The sequence below is a fragment of the Lissotriton vulgaris genome, chromosome 2_1 (assembly GCF_964263255.1).
Source record: "Lissotriton vulgaris chromosome 2_1, aLisVul1.2, whole genome shotgun sequence".
NCBI classification, from domain to species: Eukaryota; Metazoa; Chordata; class Amphibia; order Caudata; family Salamandridae; genus Lissotriton; species Lissotriton vulgaris.
The window spans coordinates 478,354,305-478,366,632 of record NC_141687.1 but is presented as its reverse complement, the minus strand read 5'-3'; the positions used below and the strand labels follow the sequence as shown (position 1 = coordinate 478,366,632).

Genomic DNA, 12,328 nt, shown 5'->3' with positions numbered 1-12,328 from the left:
TGTTTACAAAATGCTATTCTTGGGTAGTTTCTGGGCCATTTGTACTCTGAAAAATAAACAGTGTCTAATAGCAAAAATATTTTAGGCATCAAAATGCACACTTTGACATAGTTACAATTAATCCTATCGGAAACAATTTTGGGTGTGGTTATAGTCTTTGTGGTAGGGAGGAATGCTGTCACATACAGTGAAGTTAGCCAATTTGTGAAGTGGGCTGAACCACTGCCTCATGTTGTATGGCATAACAGGCAGAAGACAAATGTGAATGACACAATAAAGACCAATGAATAAAGACAGCTACATTATCGCTTACACAAATATGTAAAATATACATAACTATTTACAATATAAATATACGTTTTGTAGAGTTAAAATATCTTGCCTAATTAAGACCTAAAACGTCAGCTTACAAGCCTATAATGTGGTGTTAAAAAAATATCCAGTTTTAGTAATATGATAAATTACTCATTTATATTTATAATCTGTTCAATTGTTGGATAACTTCAACCATGACTTAATATCAGTGAAATGCAAGTTTACTCCCAGTAAAGCTCAATGAGAAGAGGCAGACCAGTTCAACAGCTACTAACTATAAATATGCATAGGACCTCTACCTGCCACCATGCCTCTGAAAAAGAAGAAAGTGCAATCCACTCCTCTTTGCATCATACAGCTGTAGTCCTCTTACAAAGTATGAGCCTTTATATAACGTAATACAGTGCAAATATGAAAATACAGCAAAATTGTGACAACGCCTTCTTAAATTACATGTGTTTATGTTGAATACATTTCAAGGATCCTTCGGTATTTTTCAAGTGTGTAGTATTTATTTATGTTTCCATACAAGGAACAAGAACAAGGGTAGTGAAGGAACAGCCAACACGTGTTTCGCCCAAGTGGCCCATCGGCAGAGGGCTTTTTCAAGGCTTTAACATGAGGTATGACGATCTCTGCAGTCAATTCAAAAGGTCTCTGCCATCCCGGGTACTGTCCACTTGGCCTAAACACGTGTTGGCTGTTTCTTCATTACCCTTGTTGATAGCCAGTGGTTCGTTTGCAATCCGACTGCCAAACTCGTAATAGGGCCGTCAGCGCGCCGGTGAGGCTGTGCCCACACCGCCACTGCAGCTACAGTGGTCCACAATGTGACCTACAAATTCACAAAAGAGATATATGTGTTAGAAGCAGTTACAAAAAAAAATATTTAAGGATATTTGGAATAGGAATTTTCAAAACTTCATTAATTACATTTTTCATTTTGCTCCTTTCACTTTGGAATGGACAAAGTGACAAAGCGTTTTACATATCTAATAATCAAAGGCTGTAGACTGTAGAGCTGGGCTTGACATATCTAACTGATTTATATAGCAAGGCTACTGCAAATTAATTCTTAGTGCTAGTAAGAAGATAGGTGACACAAGTGCTATATGCTCACACAGCTGTAGTGATTACGACGTTTAACACTATGGGGCATATTATCATGCCCGATATCACCACTTTAGCGGCCGTTTTCAGCCGAAAAGCGGCGATTTAAATGTCTCTCTATTACCAAGGACACGCTAACAGGCTTTAGAGCGGGTATCCTTGCATGTCAGTTATATACATCGCTAATGACATGAAAAGTGGGTGTATCTCATCAAAACTACATGAGTTACACTCGCAAAATATGCTTTGCGATATTTACAAGGCTGCACCGGACCAACGATGCGGGAATGAAAGGTGCGCTAAGCCCCCATTATCGCAGGATTTTAACTCCTGTTAGAAATCAGACTTAGCTATCTCTTCAATTGCAGGTGGATTGATGGGCTAAGGACACCATTGCGTATCATCACGCATTTCCTTTATGCGCTTGATTTATCGTAGATTTTCACCCCTATTGTGGTTTTTGACCGTCTATCGCCTGTGAGCAGCGCATTGATAATATGCTGCTAACAGGGCGATGTATTCCAGCGATATGTGGCGATAAAGAAAACAGCGATATCCTCAGTTTGCGATAAGTATAGCAGATTGTTGCTAATATCCCCCTAAATCATTATATACACCGATATGGCATACACACATTTATATATAGAGTAATATTTTGTACTCCACTAGATGTTGTTCCTTCAGTCTTGTTCTTCTCAAACTGTATTGCATTTCAAATGGTCCTTCAGTCTTGTTCTTCACAAACACTTTATTGCATTTCAAATGGTTCTTCACAATAGCCAACATGTGTTTTGTCGTAATTACGACTTCATCAGTGCTTCTTATCTCTATTCCCAAAATATGTACATTGTTGCTCTTAATTAGAACAAACCACAAGTCCACCCTATTCTAATCAAGGAAAAGCTCAATGGTGGAAACCTTAGATTCTAACATTTGAAGATCCGACTAAGACCGCTATTTGGAAAGTTCACCTGTAATCAAGATGCTGCCGGTTGCTGTTCCGCAGTATGATAACCCGTGTCTGAGTATGGCCCAGAAACTCCGATTTCTTCCTTAGTGTAAGTACACAGTAATTTATGGTGTTTACGCTATATCTTTATTGGTACAGATGACAAAATGCCTCGACAAGAATCATGAAATAATCATAGATGTTTGTGCCCTCTTAACCTATAAATCAAAATCAGAAATGTGTCACAAACACAGCATTAATTAATACTTAAATATCACATCCATATTTCTGACTGACAGTAATTTTGTATTCAAGGTCGTTATTTCTGATCTCTACTATTTGCTCACAATAAACTTGTAATAAAGAAATATTTAAAAAGAAGAAATCTGGTCATTTTGTTTGTACATACAGTATTTGTATTTGGGATACATTTGCGCAGTTCCCCAAATCAGAATCTTGCTAGTATCTTGCAAGAAGCAACACTTCCTCCATTAATAGATTTTCATATTTAAATACATTTTAGTCCCCAAATGTTAAAATGGCATTTTGCAAAGGCACTTTAATACACCACTGTCATACATGCATAGCTTCTGCCCATGTCCCTGTATCATTGCTTTGCAATTCCAGGGATACAACACCATCATATGCCAAGAATTGCCAACACTATTATACCTGCGATACTATGAATATAGCAAGATTGGCCAGAAAAAGTAAATGGGGTCTCTGTTATGCTAGAGATGGCCTGAGTGTCCACATTATGGCAAGGATGGACCACTATCATGATTGGGTCAATCAGAATGTTGGCAAGAATGCTGACAATATGGCACAGTCGAGACATTACAATGGCATGGTTATCCAGAATGTCACCATAAATGCTAGCAAATGCTTCTTTCAGGTGCCTCGAGATTCGGAATACAAGCAAGAATGTCTACATTGGGACACAGATGCTCCACAATTAGCCAGGACTTTATCAAGAATGCTCACGAATGGATCGCTCTCATGCAGGGATTCACCATTGCAGTTCAGTAAAGAGTTCAAGGCACAATTCCCAAAGAAGCTCCACATACCCAGATGATAAGGAGTCTTTCAGATCACACTGCCCATCTAGGCTCAGCACCAAGGAAACATGACTCTCAACCAGTTCTGCACAAAATATGAAATCACATCCGAGACCACCTTGTTGTACATCAGTCAGTGGCTCTCCAGCTAGATTTGGTGGAAACATATAGCCATACATGCATTCATTAGTTTTATAGCAACTGTGATTGTTATGAATATTTCGCAGCCACTTGTTTTGACTGTTTTTGTTTCATTGATAATAATTTTTGGAGATGAATAATGTATTGGCTGAGCTCTCAATAGTGATTTCTGGAATTTCTAAAATAAACACATAAATCACCTAAAGAAAGCGCATAAATCAGTAGAATTTGACTTTGATGATGTTGACAGAGCCTTGCTGGTAAGCATATGCCATTGAGGTCTCTCGGATTCCCAACCGTGAGCGCATGGGACTGTTTGCACACTTGGACTAGATAACTCAAGGGATAGTTGGAGGGTGGGGCATTGTATACACCTGTTCAGCCTTCTCTGCTTTCACATGCAAGTATGTTGACATTCCTTGCACTGATTTACATATTTCCCTTTCTGTTCCCCACAGAGAATGCAAACAAACTAGAAGAAACTGCCAGGGGACTTTATATCCCTTGCCCCGAACTCTACCATGACTACTGCATACATGGAAAGTGTGAACATCCCATTGACATGCTCAAGCCGTCTTGCAGGTAACAACTCTTTATATGCATCGTGCGAAGTTGACTAGTTGAATAGGCTGTGTAGTGACCCGCAGCACTGAAGAAAACAATTGGCCTTGTGTTTGTATTGTGAGGAATGTTACCTACTTACTTTAAAAACAAAAAACATCCTAGTTAAGTCAACAAAATTGATAGTGAAGGGAGTGTATCTCTTTGAAAAGGTGAGAGGTGGATCTATTTAAGGCATGCAGTAAAAAATGACAACATATATCCATGTGTGAAATTGTTACTCGATGTGTTTTCCAGAAGGTGTGGGCCTCTCCCACGGTGATGATCAGGTGGAAACTCTATTATAGAAAACAGAACTCCATTATGGCAGAAAATGAGCTCTTGCCCCTCTTTCATTTATCCTAATTGCAACCCTGTGCAAAAGGTGGATCGATTTTTATAGCATGTTAGTGTGAAATAAGGTGAGCCCTTCTATCCTGCATATGAAGGTATTCATCAGCCACACTTGGGAAAAACAGCACTGCACCCCAAAACACAAATGTCTTGGTACCTAAATCAACATTCTAACATTTATTGAGACAGACTACCTGGTCAACTTAGTCCTAAATCGAAATGTGTTTGTGAAATGTGAAAGGCGTTACAAACAAGTTTATATTTGCTCTGTCAAAGGCTGTATCTGCGCCCATCAGGAAAAATAACCTTATGCCACCACACAAAATGGGGGAACAGCCACAATCTGTTACTCATCTGACTGAGAAAACTGATGTGTTAAATATTGTCTCTCCACATTTTGACTCTGTCACTAGGGGCCATATGTATGAAGCTATTTTCGATTCGCAAAGGCCGAAATTCGCCGAATTTCGGCCTTTGCGTATCGGAAACGGCCATTTTTGCACATTTGCAATGTATGAAAAAGTAGCAAAATAAGGAATAGCAACATTTTGCGATTCCTCATTTTGCCATAGCATTTAAGGAATCGCGATTTTGCGATTCCTTAATTGCTATGTAAGAAGCTTTTTTCTCTTGCGAATTTGGTTTAAGGAATCGCAATTTACCACCAACTGAAAGTTGGTGGTAAATTGCGATTCCTTTTCAATAAGCACAACTTGGCATTTTTCATTGTGGCATGTGACGCACATGCATGCCCTTAGTGCATGTATGTGCGCCATATGCGCACACATGTCATTTTCAGGGGTGCAGCAGGGTGTTCTTGAGACACCCCCTGCACCCTTGAAAATTCGCACAATTTGCGATTAGCTAATTGCGATTAGCAAATTTCCCCTTCATTCCTATGGGCCTCCTGGCCCATAGAAATGAATGGGAAGTATTCCTTATTTGCGAATTCGCAATTTGCGAATGCGCAAATAAGGAATAGTAAGGAATCGCTAAAATTCCTAGATTACCTACATACATACCGTTTTGCGAATTCTAAATAGCGATTCCTTAAGATTTGCTATTTAAAATTCGCAAAACGGAAGTATGATACATATGGCCCTAAGACTCTTACTCTATCACAGAAACACGTCGTTGCTGTTGGCAATGGCTTACTTAGAAAAATTGGTTGTATATCCCGTCCCTGCTCAAGAGCTATGAAACATTGGTCTTTAGCTTCCCATTGGACATCTCCCTCCCTATGTGAAATTTGTCATCAAAGAGGTTTGCAAATGAGTGGCTAGTTCACAATAACCATGATGCAATCCCTCAAGTACATGACACCTGTAGAATGTGATAGTGGTACTTGTCAAGGCCTTCAGCTGAATATTTCCCAATTTTTTTTACGGTTTTTTGTTGAACATAAACATACATTTTTTGTAACGCAAATTCTGTGTATTTGTGGAAGTTTTCAGGGTAGATTTACATTCTGGTACTGGAAAACGGAGCCAGTTTAAGTACTTTGGGGTGGCTTTAGCAACAATATACCTAACTGAGGAAATGTCAAATATATAGCGTTGTTGCACTGTTACCATGCAGCATACAACTCTTCACTCTTCCTACAAAACTAGACATAGAAGATCCAAATATAGACTTCATCACACTCTAATTACATTATTATTCCTTTTCCTTTGCCAGTCGGTTTCCAAGACTGGCGGATGACACTAGGGTTTCCACAGTGAAAGGCTTTTCCCCTGACACATTCAGTAAGAAATACAATTGCATTTAGTCTTTACTTACGCACAATCTCATCACATGTTGGTTCAACAGAACCTTTCGTGTTTTAAAGAATATTCATATACATAATAACCTGGAGAGTGCCTCAGCCATAGTTCCTCTACTCCAAGGCTATGTATTGACATTGTTCTACTTTCTTGAATCCACTCACTCTCTTAATGAACTTTGATCCCTATGCTCGCTTATGGCATTCGAATGTGGCACACTTGTGGCATGCAGTACTTCACCAAAACCTGTAAATCAATCCAAAAATAAATCAATATTTGCTCCTCGCCTGAGTGGTGCATTGTGGATCAGAGAGCCGGACAGTTACAAAGCTTCTAGAGCATTGTGTTATAGGGTTGAGGAAAATAGTAACATGAATCTGAATTTTAACAAAAGACATCCTTAAATCATTACAGAAGGTATGAGGGGTAATTTAGAGACTGTTGGGTTGAGAAAACCAACGTAAATCGATGTTTTTCACAACCTGCCAGGTTTGCTGTAGCCCTGCGTCATTTAGAGCTGTGGAGCCTCCACCAGCAGTTAAAACAAGGCGAAGCACAATATACCTGAAGATAGCTCACCCTATTTAAACAAAGCACATTGGTTATTTTGATAATCAGTGAGCATCACCCTATGCAAAAAGAACAAAACAAAATCATTTTTGTTAGCCCCTCTCCCACTCTTGTAGTGGCATGCTTCATTATAAAGTCTCATCCTGGCCCCTAAAAACCAGGATAGGCTGGGCCATATTCCAGGGAGCACTTTTGATATGAATTGCAACCAGGGGCGTCTCAGATTAAAAATACCTAAAACAACCAGGTTGTTCAGGTATGGATAAACACACCAATGCAGAGGGGTGAATTGAGTGATGCAATAGCCCTATAACCCTATCTAGTTTGTTCACGTGTTTCAGCCCAAAAATAAGGCCTACAAGAGTCCATGGCTTTTGTCAGGACACAGTATTTCTATGTGGTTGCTAACCGTCCAACTTCCCAAAGGCGATAAACACGCATGAAACAGAAAATCCATGCATTTAAAGGCTTACTAGCCCACTTGATTATAGGAATGTTAAAACTTGATTCCTGTAAGAAATAACATGACATTTGTTGTCAAACACATACATAAGTCCGGATGAACTCAATATCTGCAGTGAATTTGACGATTCTTTTTTCTATATGTGATTGTGCAAAATCATGTGATTTTCTTTTGTTGCAATACACACACATATATCATGCCTCTAATCAATCATATCTCAGGTGTCACTCGTGGTTTCATGTTGGGAGCAAAAATGCCAAATGTGTATAAGACACTTACATCTATATGGTTTAAAAATGGAGACATACAACAGGCATTGGTGTGATGACACTGCAAACAGGCTTTTATTACCCTGTATTGGAATCTTTCATGTGCTCCTAAGGACACCCAGACACATGTGTATCTACATGAGACGATCCCAGTTGACAATGCTCTGGGAAAAGTAAATGGTAGTTATCTTTTTCCCAACAAGTGGGATGTTGCCCACCAATCTAATGCTTGTGGAATGGGTTTTGATTTTTGTGACACTACACACCTTCCAGATGCACACTCTTCTGCTGCTACACTCATAGAAGGTCCTAATCCAAGTAGGCGTGGGCGGAAAATCCGTTCCGCTCGCGGATTTTGCGGATTTTCGGGAAATCCGCAATCCGCGAGATTTGCGAATTTCCCGCAAAATCCGCAAATCCGCGAGCAGCGGATTTTGCTCGCACTGCTCGCACTGTTCGCGTGAGTTCGCGCCCCGCGAATAAGTGCAAAATTGCAGAAATACGATCTTGGCAAAACTGAAAGTAACTACTTACCAGGTTCAAAAGTTCAGGCACATCATTAGTAGCCATTTCCTGTAGTGCTTCCTGAGGGGCCCCTCCAGAGTTCAGTTGCCAGTTGAAACTATTATGTGACCCTGCTCTGAACCTCAGAATAGTTACACATATGCCACAAAGGTCCTGAATTACAGCTAAGGGAGACAAGCAGGAGCCAGGCTGGAAGTTAAAATCCATTAATCAGCCCCTAATTCATTATTGTCAGTTGGGGCAGGGCAGGTGTTGTAACTAATTTTGCAACAATGAAAGCACTTAGCAAGTGCAAAAGATCACTAATCAGGGCGCACTAAGGAAGCAGGTGCCAGCTAAAAAAATATTCTGTGACACATTAATCAGCCCCAAATTAATTCAGGTCACTTGAGGCAGGGAAGGTGTGCTTTGCTTTGCCGAAAATAATGTACACTGGACAACCAGAGGGTGTAGTGATGAAACAGAGGGTGGCATGGGTGGGCCAGAGGGTGGCATGAGTAGTCAGAGAGTGGCAGTGGTGACAGAGAGTGGCAGTGATGAAGAAGAGTGTCCCAAACAGGCTGGACACGTAGAAACAACAAGTTCGCAAAACTTGCGACCCGACAGGTAAGTTCGCAAATTGCGAAATTGTAAAAACCCTCGCGAACTGGCAGAAACACGGGCGAACACAAAAAAAAAAAAAATCCGCAAATTCGCGGGAATTCGCGGATTTTGCGGATTGCGAATCCGCAAATCCGCAAAATTCGCGGATTGCCAATCCGCAAAATCCGCTCATGCTTAAATCCAAGTCCAATGGTGCGCATTCCAGATCTGAGGACAAAGACACTGATAGTCTCTGGGAATGTGACGGGCTTCATTCCAAGTGAACTCTACCTGATTGGAACGACTTAATAAGTGGTTTTGACTTCTGCTTATTGCAGGAAGCTTGATGTACGGAACCAATCCACAGGGTAGGGTATATATATATTGCATCCCTGCCACTACTTACCCCTTAGGGCGTATGTCAGGAGGTTTACTGATTTATGCTCCGTTTTCATTAAAGTGTTCCATAAGCATGTTGTCAATAACCACAGGACATTTTAGGAATGAGAGTAAAAAGTAGTTTAAACATTCCAGTGCATATTTGTAACATTTACATGAGAGGTGTTCTGGGAGGTCAACAGTCACCCCTACTACAAATTCTTGAGAAACACCTGCACAAGAGGTCGCCCTTCCATCCCTTAATCATAGTGGGTGATTTTAACACTACTTTTGAGCCCATGTATAGGGATGATGTTAGCTTTGCTGCAGAAGAAGACAAACTGTGGAGCATCCCTCCATTGAATCAAGTCCCAGTTGGGGTACCCTTGTTTTCTTAAACTACCCAGTTAAGAAGTGACGCAGGTTTCATGTGGCGCAGGGCTTTACAATGTGACGCATCTGCCTAGATGCGTCACGTTGTGAATAGGTTGCAGGGATGCGCCACGTTTCCGCACCGTTGCGTGACGCAGCGGCGGCGTAAACGTGGCGCAATTCCGACATAAATCTGCCCCAAGATGTCTTCCTCCCTAACAATAGGCATCACCTTATGTAGCTCTCCAAATGGACATCCTTTCCCAAATAAACTCAGACTTACAATTAGCTAAGCTAGATGCTACTCAAACTAGAAATGGTGAGCAGAAGGAGGCTGCTAGCATTCACTCACATGTTTTTTCAGGCATATAGTGCAGATCTTTATAGGCCCCTCTATAAACTCGAAAAAAGAGGTGTCGTCACCCTAATAAATGGTTTAACAAGAACTGCAGGTAGGCTAGGACTGAGCTGACCCAGGCCATAAAACAAAAGGACCTGGGCTCAATAAGCATGATGAGGAAACTTCAAAGCAAACTCAAAACAGGGCAAAGAGAACATGGTATGAAGGAATGGAGAGACATTGAAGTTGCCTGTGAAGATGTAGACTCCTACAATGTTTGGGCCTTTGGTCACTGGGGGCGGAAACGGGACAACATTACAACCGGACAACTCTATTCCTCCCTCTGACTGGGTTAATTATTTCCAAACTCTTTACACTGATGATTCCCAGTTACAGCCTCTGGAATTTCAACTTGGAGCTGCTTCTATGGGACATCTGGATCTGTTTGAGCTAGGTGAGATTTGCACCTTGTAGATTCAATAGTTTGTGGAAAAGCACCTGGCCTGGACATCATTCTGGGTAAATTACTTAAATATGAAAATGCGAACTAGGCAAAACACATCTAACACTGGCTCACAAGATAGCCAGGGGTGTGCTGATTCCCGGCTCCTGGAAAAGTGCAAAGGTGGTGCCGATTTTTTATAAGGGATAGGACCTCACCTACCAGTTATAGTAATTAGTCTCATTGACGCTATCCAGAAAGTATCCTGCTGTGCGGTCCTGGATAGGGTACAGGACTGGATAGATGAAAACGGAATCCTAACACCCTATCAGGCAGCCTTTAGAGCCAAAATTAGACCAGGTCTTTTTCTTTATGATTCTATATTAGAAAACCATTTTAATCAGCAATGGCAGCCTTTAGGTTGCCTTTGGTGAGTTAAAATCTATTTTTAACTTGGTCCCGTTGAACGAACGGTGGCATGTACTTGATGGCATGGGTATACCGTTCGATATTCTTTCCATAACCGTTCCCTTGCACCAGGGTAATCTTGAAACAATCGGGTGGGGGAGCAGGGCCAGCAGACTGATCCAATTATAATAAAGAAAGGTGTATGTCAGGGCTGTGTACGAGCCTTATATTTTTTCTTGTATTTGCGGTAGTGCACTTCATTTGCATCTTTCAGGTTGGTGATCCATCTATTGGAAAGTCTAAAATGTCCACGAGCCTCAATCGGACAATAGTTTATTGGTGGCTAAAACACTCGAAAGTCTCCAATTATTATTAAATTGCTTTGAAGAGTTCTGTATGAATCGTGGGTTCGAGATAAAAGGCTCCATAACTCAGTATATGTCGATAAACCTGCATAAGCTATATAGTGGGAAGCTTCTTTTAGGTTGAGACATTCTTGAGAGAGTAGACGACTTTGGCAGTACACATGACAGGGCAGCCCGCTTAGAAAAAAGTGATCATAAAGCGTAGGCAATGTGTTGGTGCTCTGTGGAAAGAGCATGAAGCATCTACCAGCAAGCCGGTGGCAGCTGCACTTCAGATCTATGATTCAAAGGCTGTAGGGATGGCCCTAGTGCACTTGCTGTCCATCACCCCACTTTAACCCTGAAAAGTTGATATGGGTAGAAAATCCACCCTGGACAAAGCTAGGCTTCACCCCCTGCAATACTGGAGGAGGCTGATGTCCACCCAAAAACTAGCTCCCTTTGATGAGCTTTCAAGATGTAGGTAACACCGACAGCTTCCATAAAATGTCTTGGTTTCGCAATGTTAAGAAGCTGCTAACTTCTCTGGGTTGCAAGCAGCATAGACTGCTTTTCTCCTCGAGCTCATTCACGAGAAGGCGTAACTGAAGGAATGCCACTGGGCCGGGGTAGTGCAGATCGAGACCGCATCTCCCCTTAGAGGGTCCTTGACAAATATGTTTTTAGATTTCAAGTCGGCTGGTGCACTTGAGACTTACTCGGATTTTATTACAGTCCCTTTAGACAAGAAGCTGTACATCCAATTTAGACTTAGCTCACTCCCCATAAAAACATTCTCAGCAGAATAGTCAGTGAATTGCGCCACAGTCCCTCTTTGCTCTGGTTGTAAATCTGCGAATAAAACAGAAGCACATTTTATATTTGCTTGCTGTGTATACTCAGGCCCACTTTGAAGGCGGATTCAGCCTGTCTTCAGGTAACTGCGTCGCACTGTTAAACGTCTGCACTGAGAATACTAAGAGTCGATCCCAGTCCTCTCTATGCGTGCTTCATTGCTAAGTCTCTAAAAGGTTGGATGATGAATGCCGAATTTTTTTCTTACATTGTTCAAAGATGACTTTGTCCAATAGACCTGCTGTAATTATCTCATTTGTAGTTGCTATATTGTACAGCATTTTATGCATCAGGATATATGATCTTAAATTTAGTTTTAATTATCAAGCAATGCAACATCCATGGTAGATCAAATAGGTGTAGAGATAGGTCAACGTTATTGTTAGCATTTGCAACTATGAATAAAGCATTGCTGTCGGGTTTGTAATACTCTGACAGAAATGCAACACAAGCTGAAAATAAACCTGTGACTACGATTTCATGGGCAAAC

At 41.1% G+C, this 12,328-nt stretch overlaps 1 protein-coding gene across 1 annotated transcript in view; it reads left to right on the top strand.

The window, feature by feature from the left end:
- Positions 1-12,328, top strand: part of TMEFF2 (transmembrane protein with EGF like and two follistatin like domains 2) — an 804,247-nt gene that overhangs the window by 683,939 nt on the left and 107,980 nt on the right. The window contains exon 8 of the mRNA XM_086955395.1: positions 4,032-4,155. Coding sequence (XP_086811521.1) covers positions 4,032-4,155 — 124 coding nt within the window. The remainder of the gene's footprint in view (positions 1-4,031; positions 4,156-12,328) is intronic.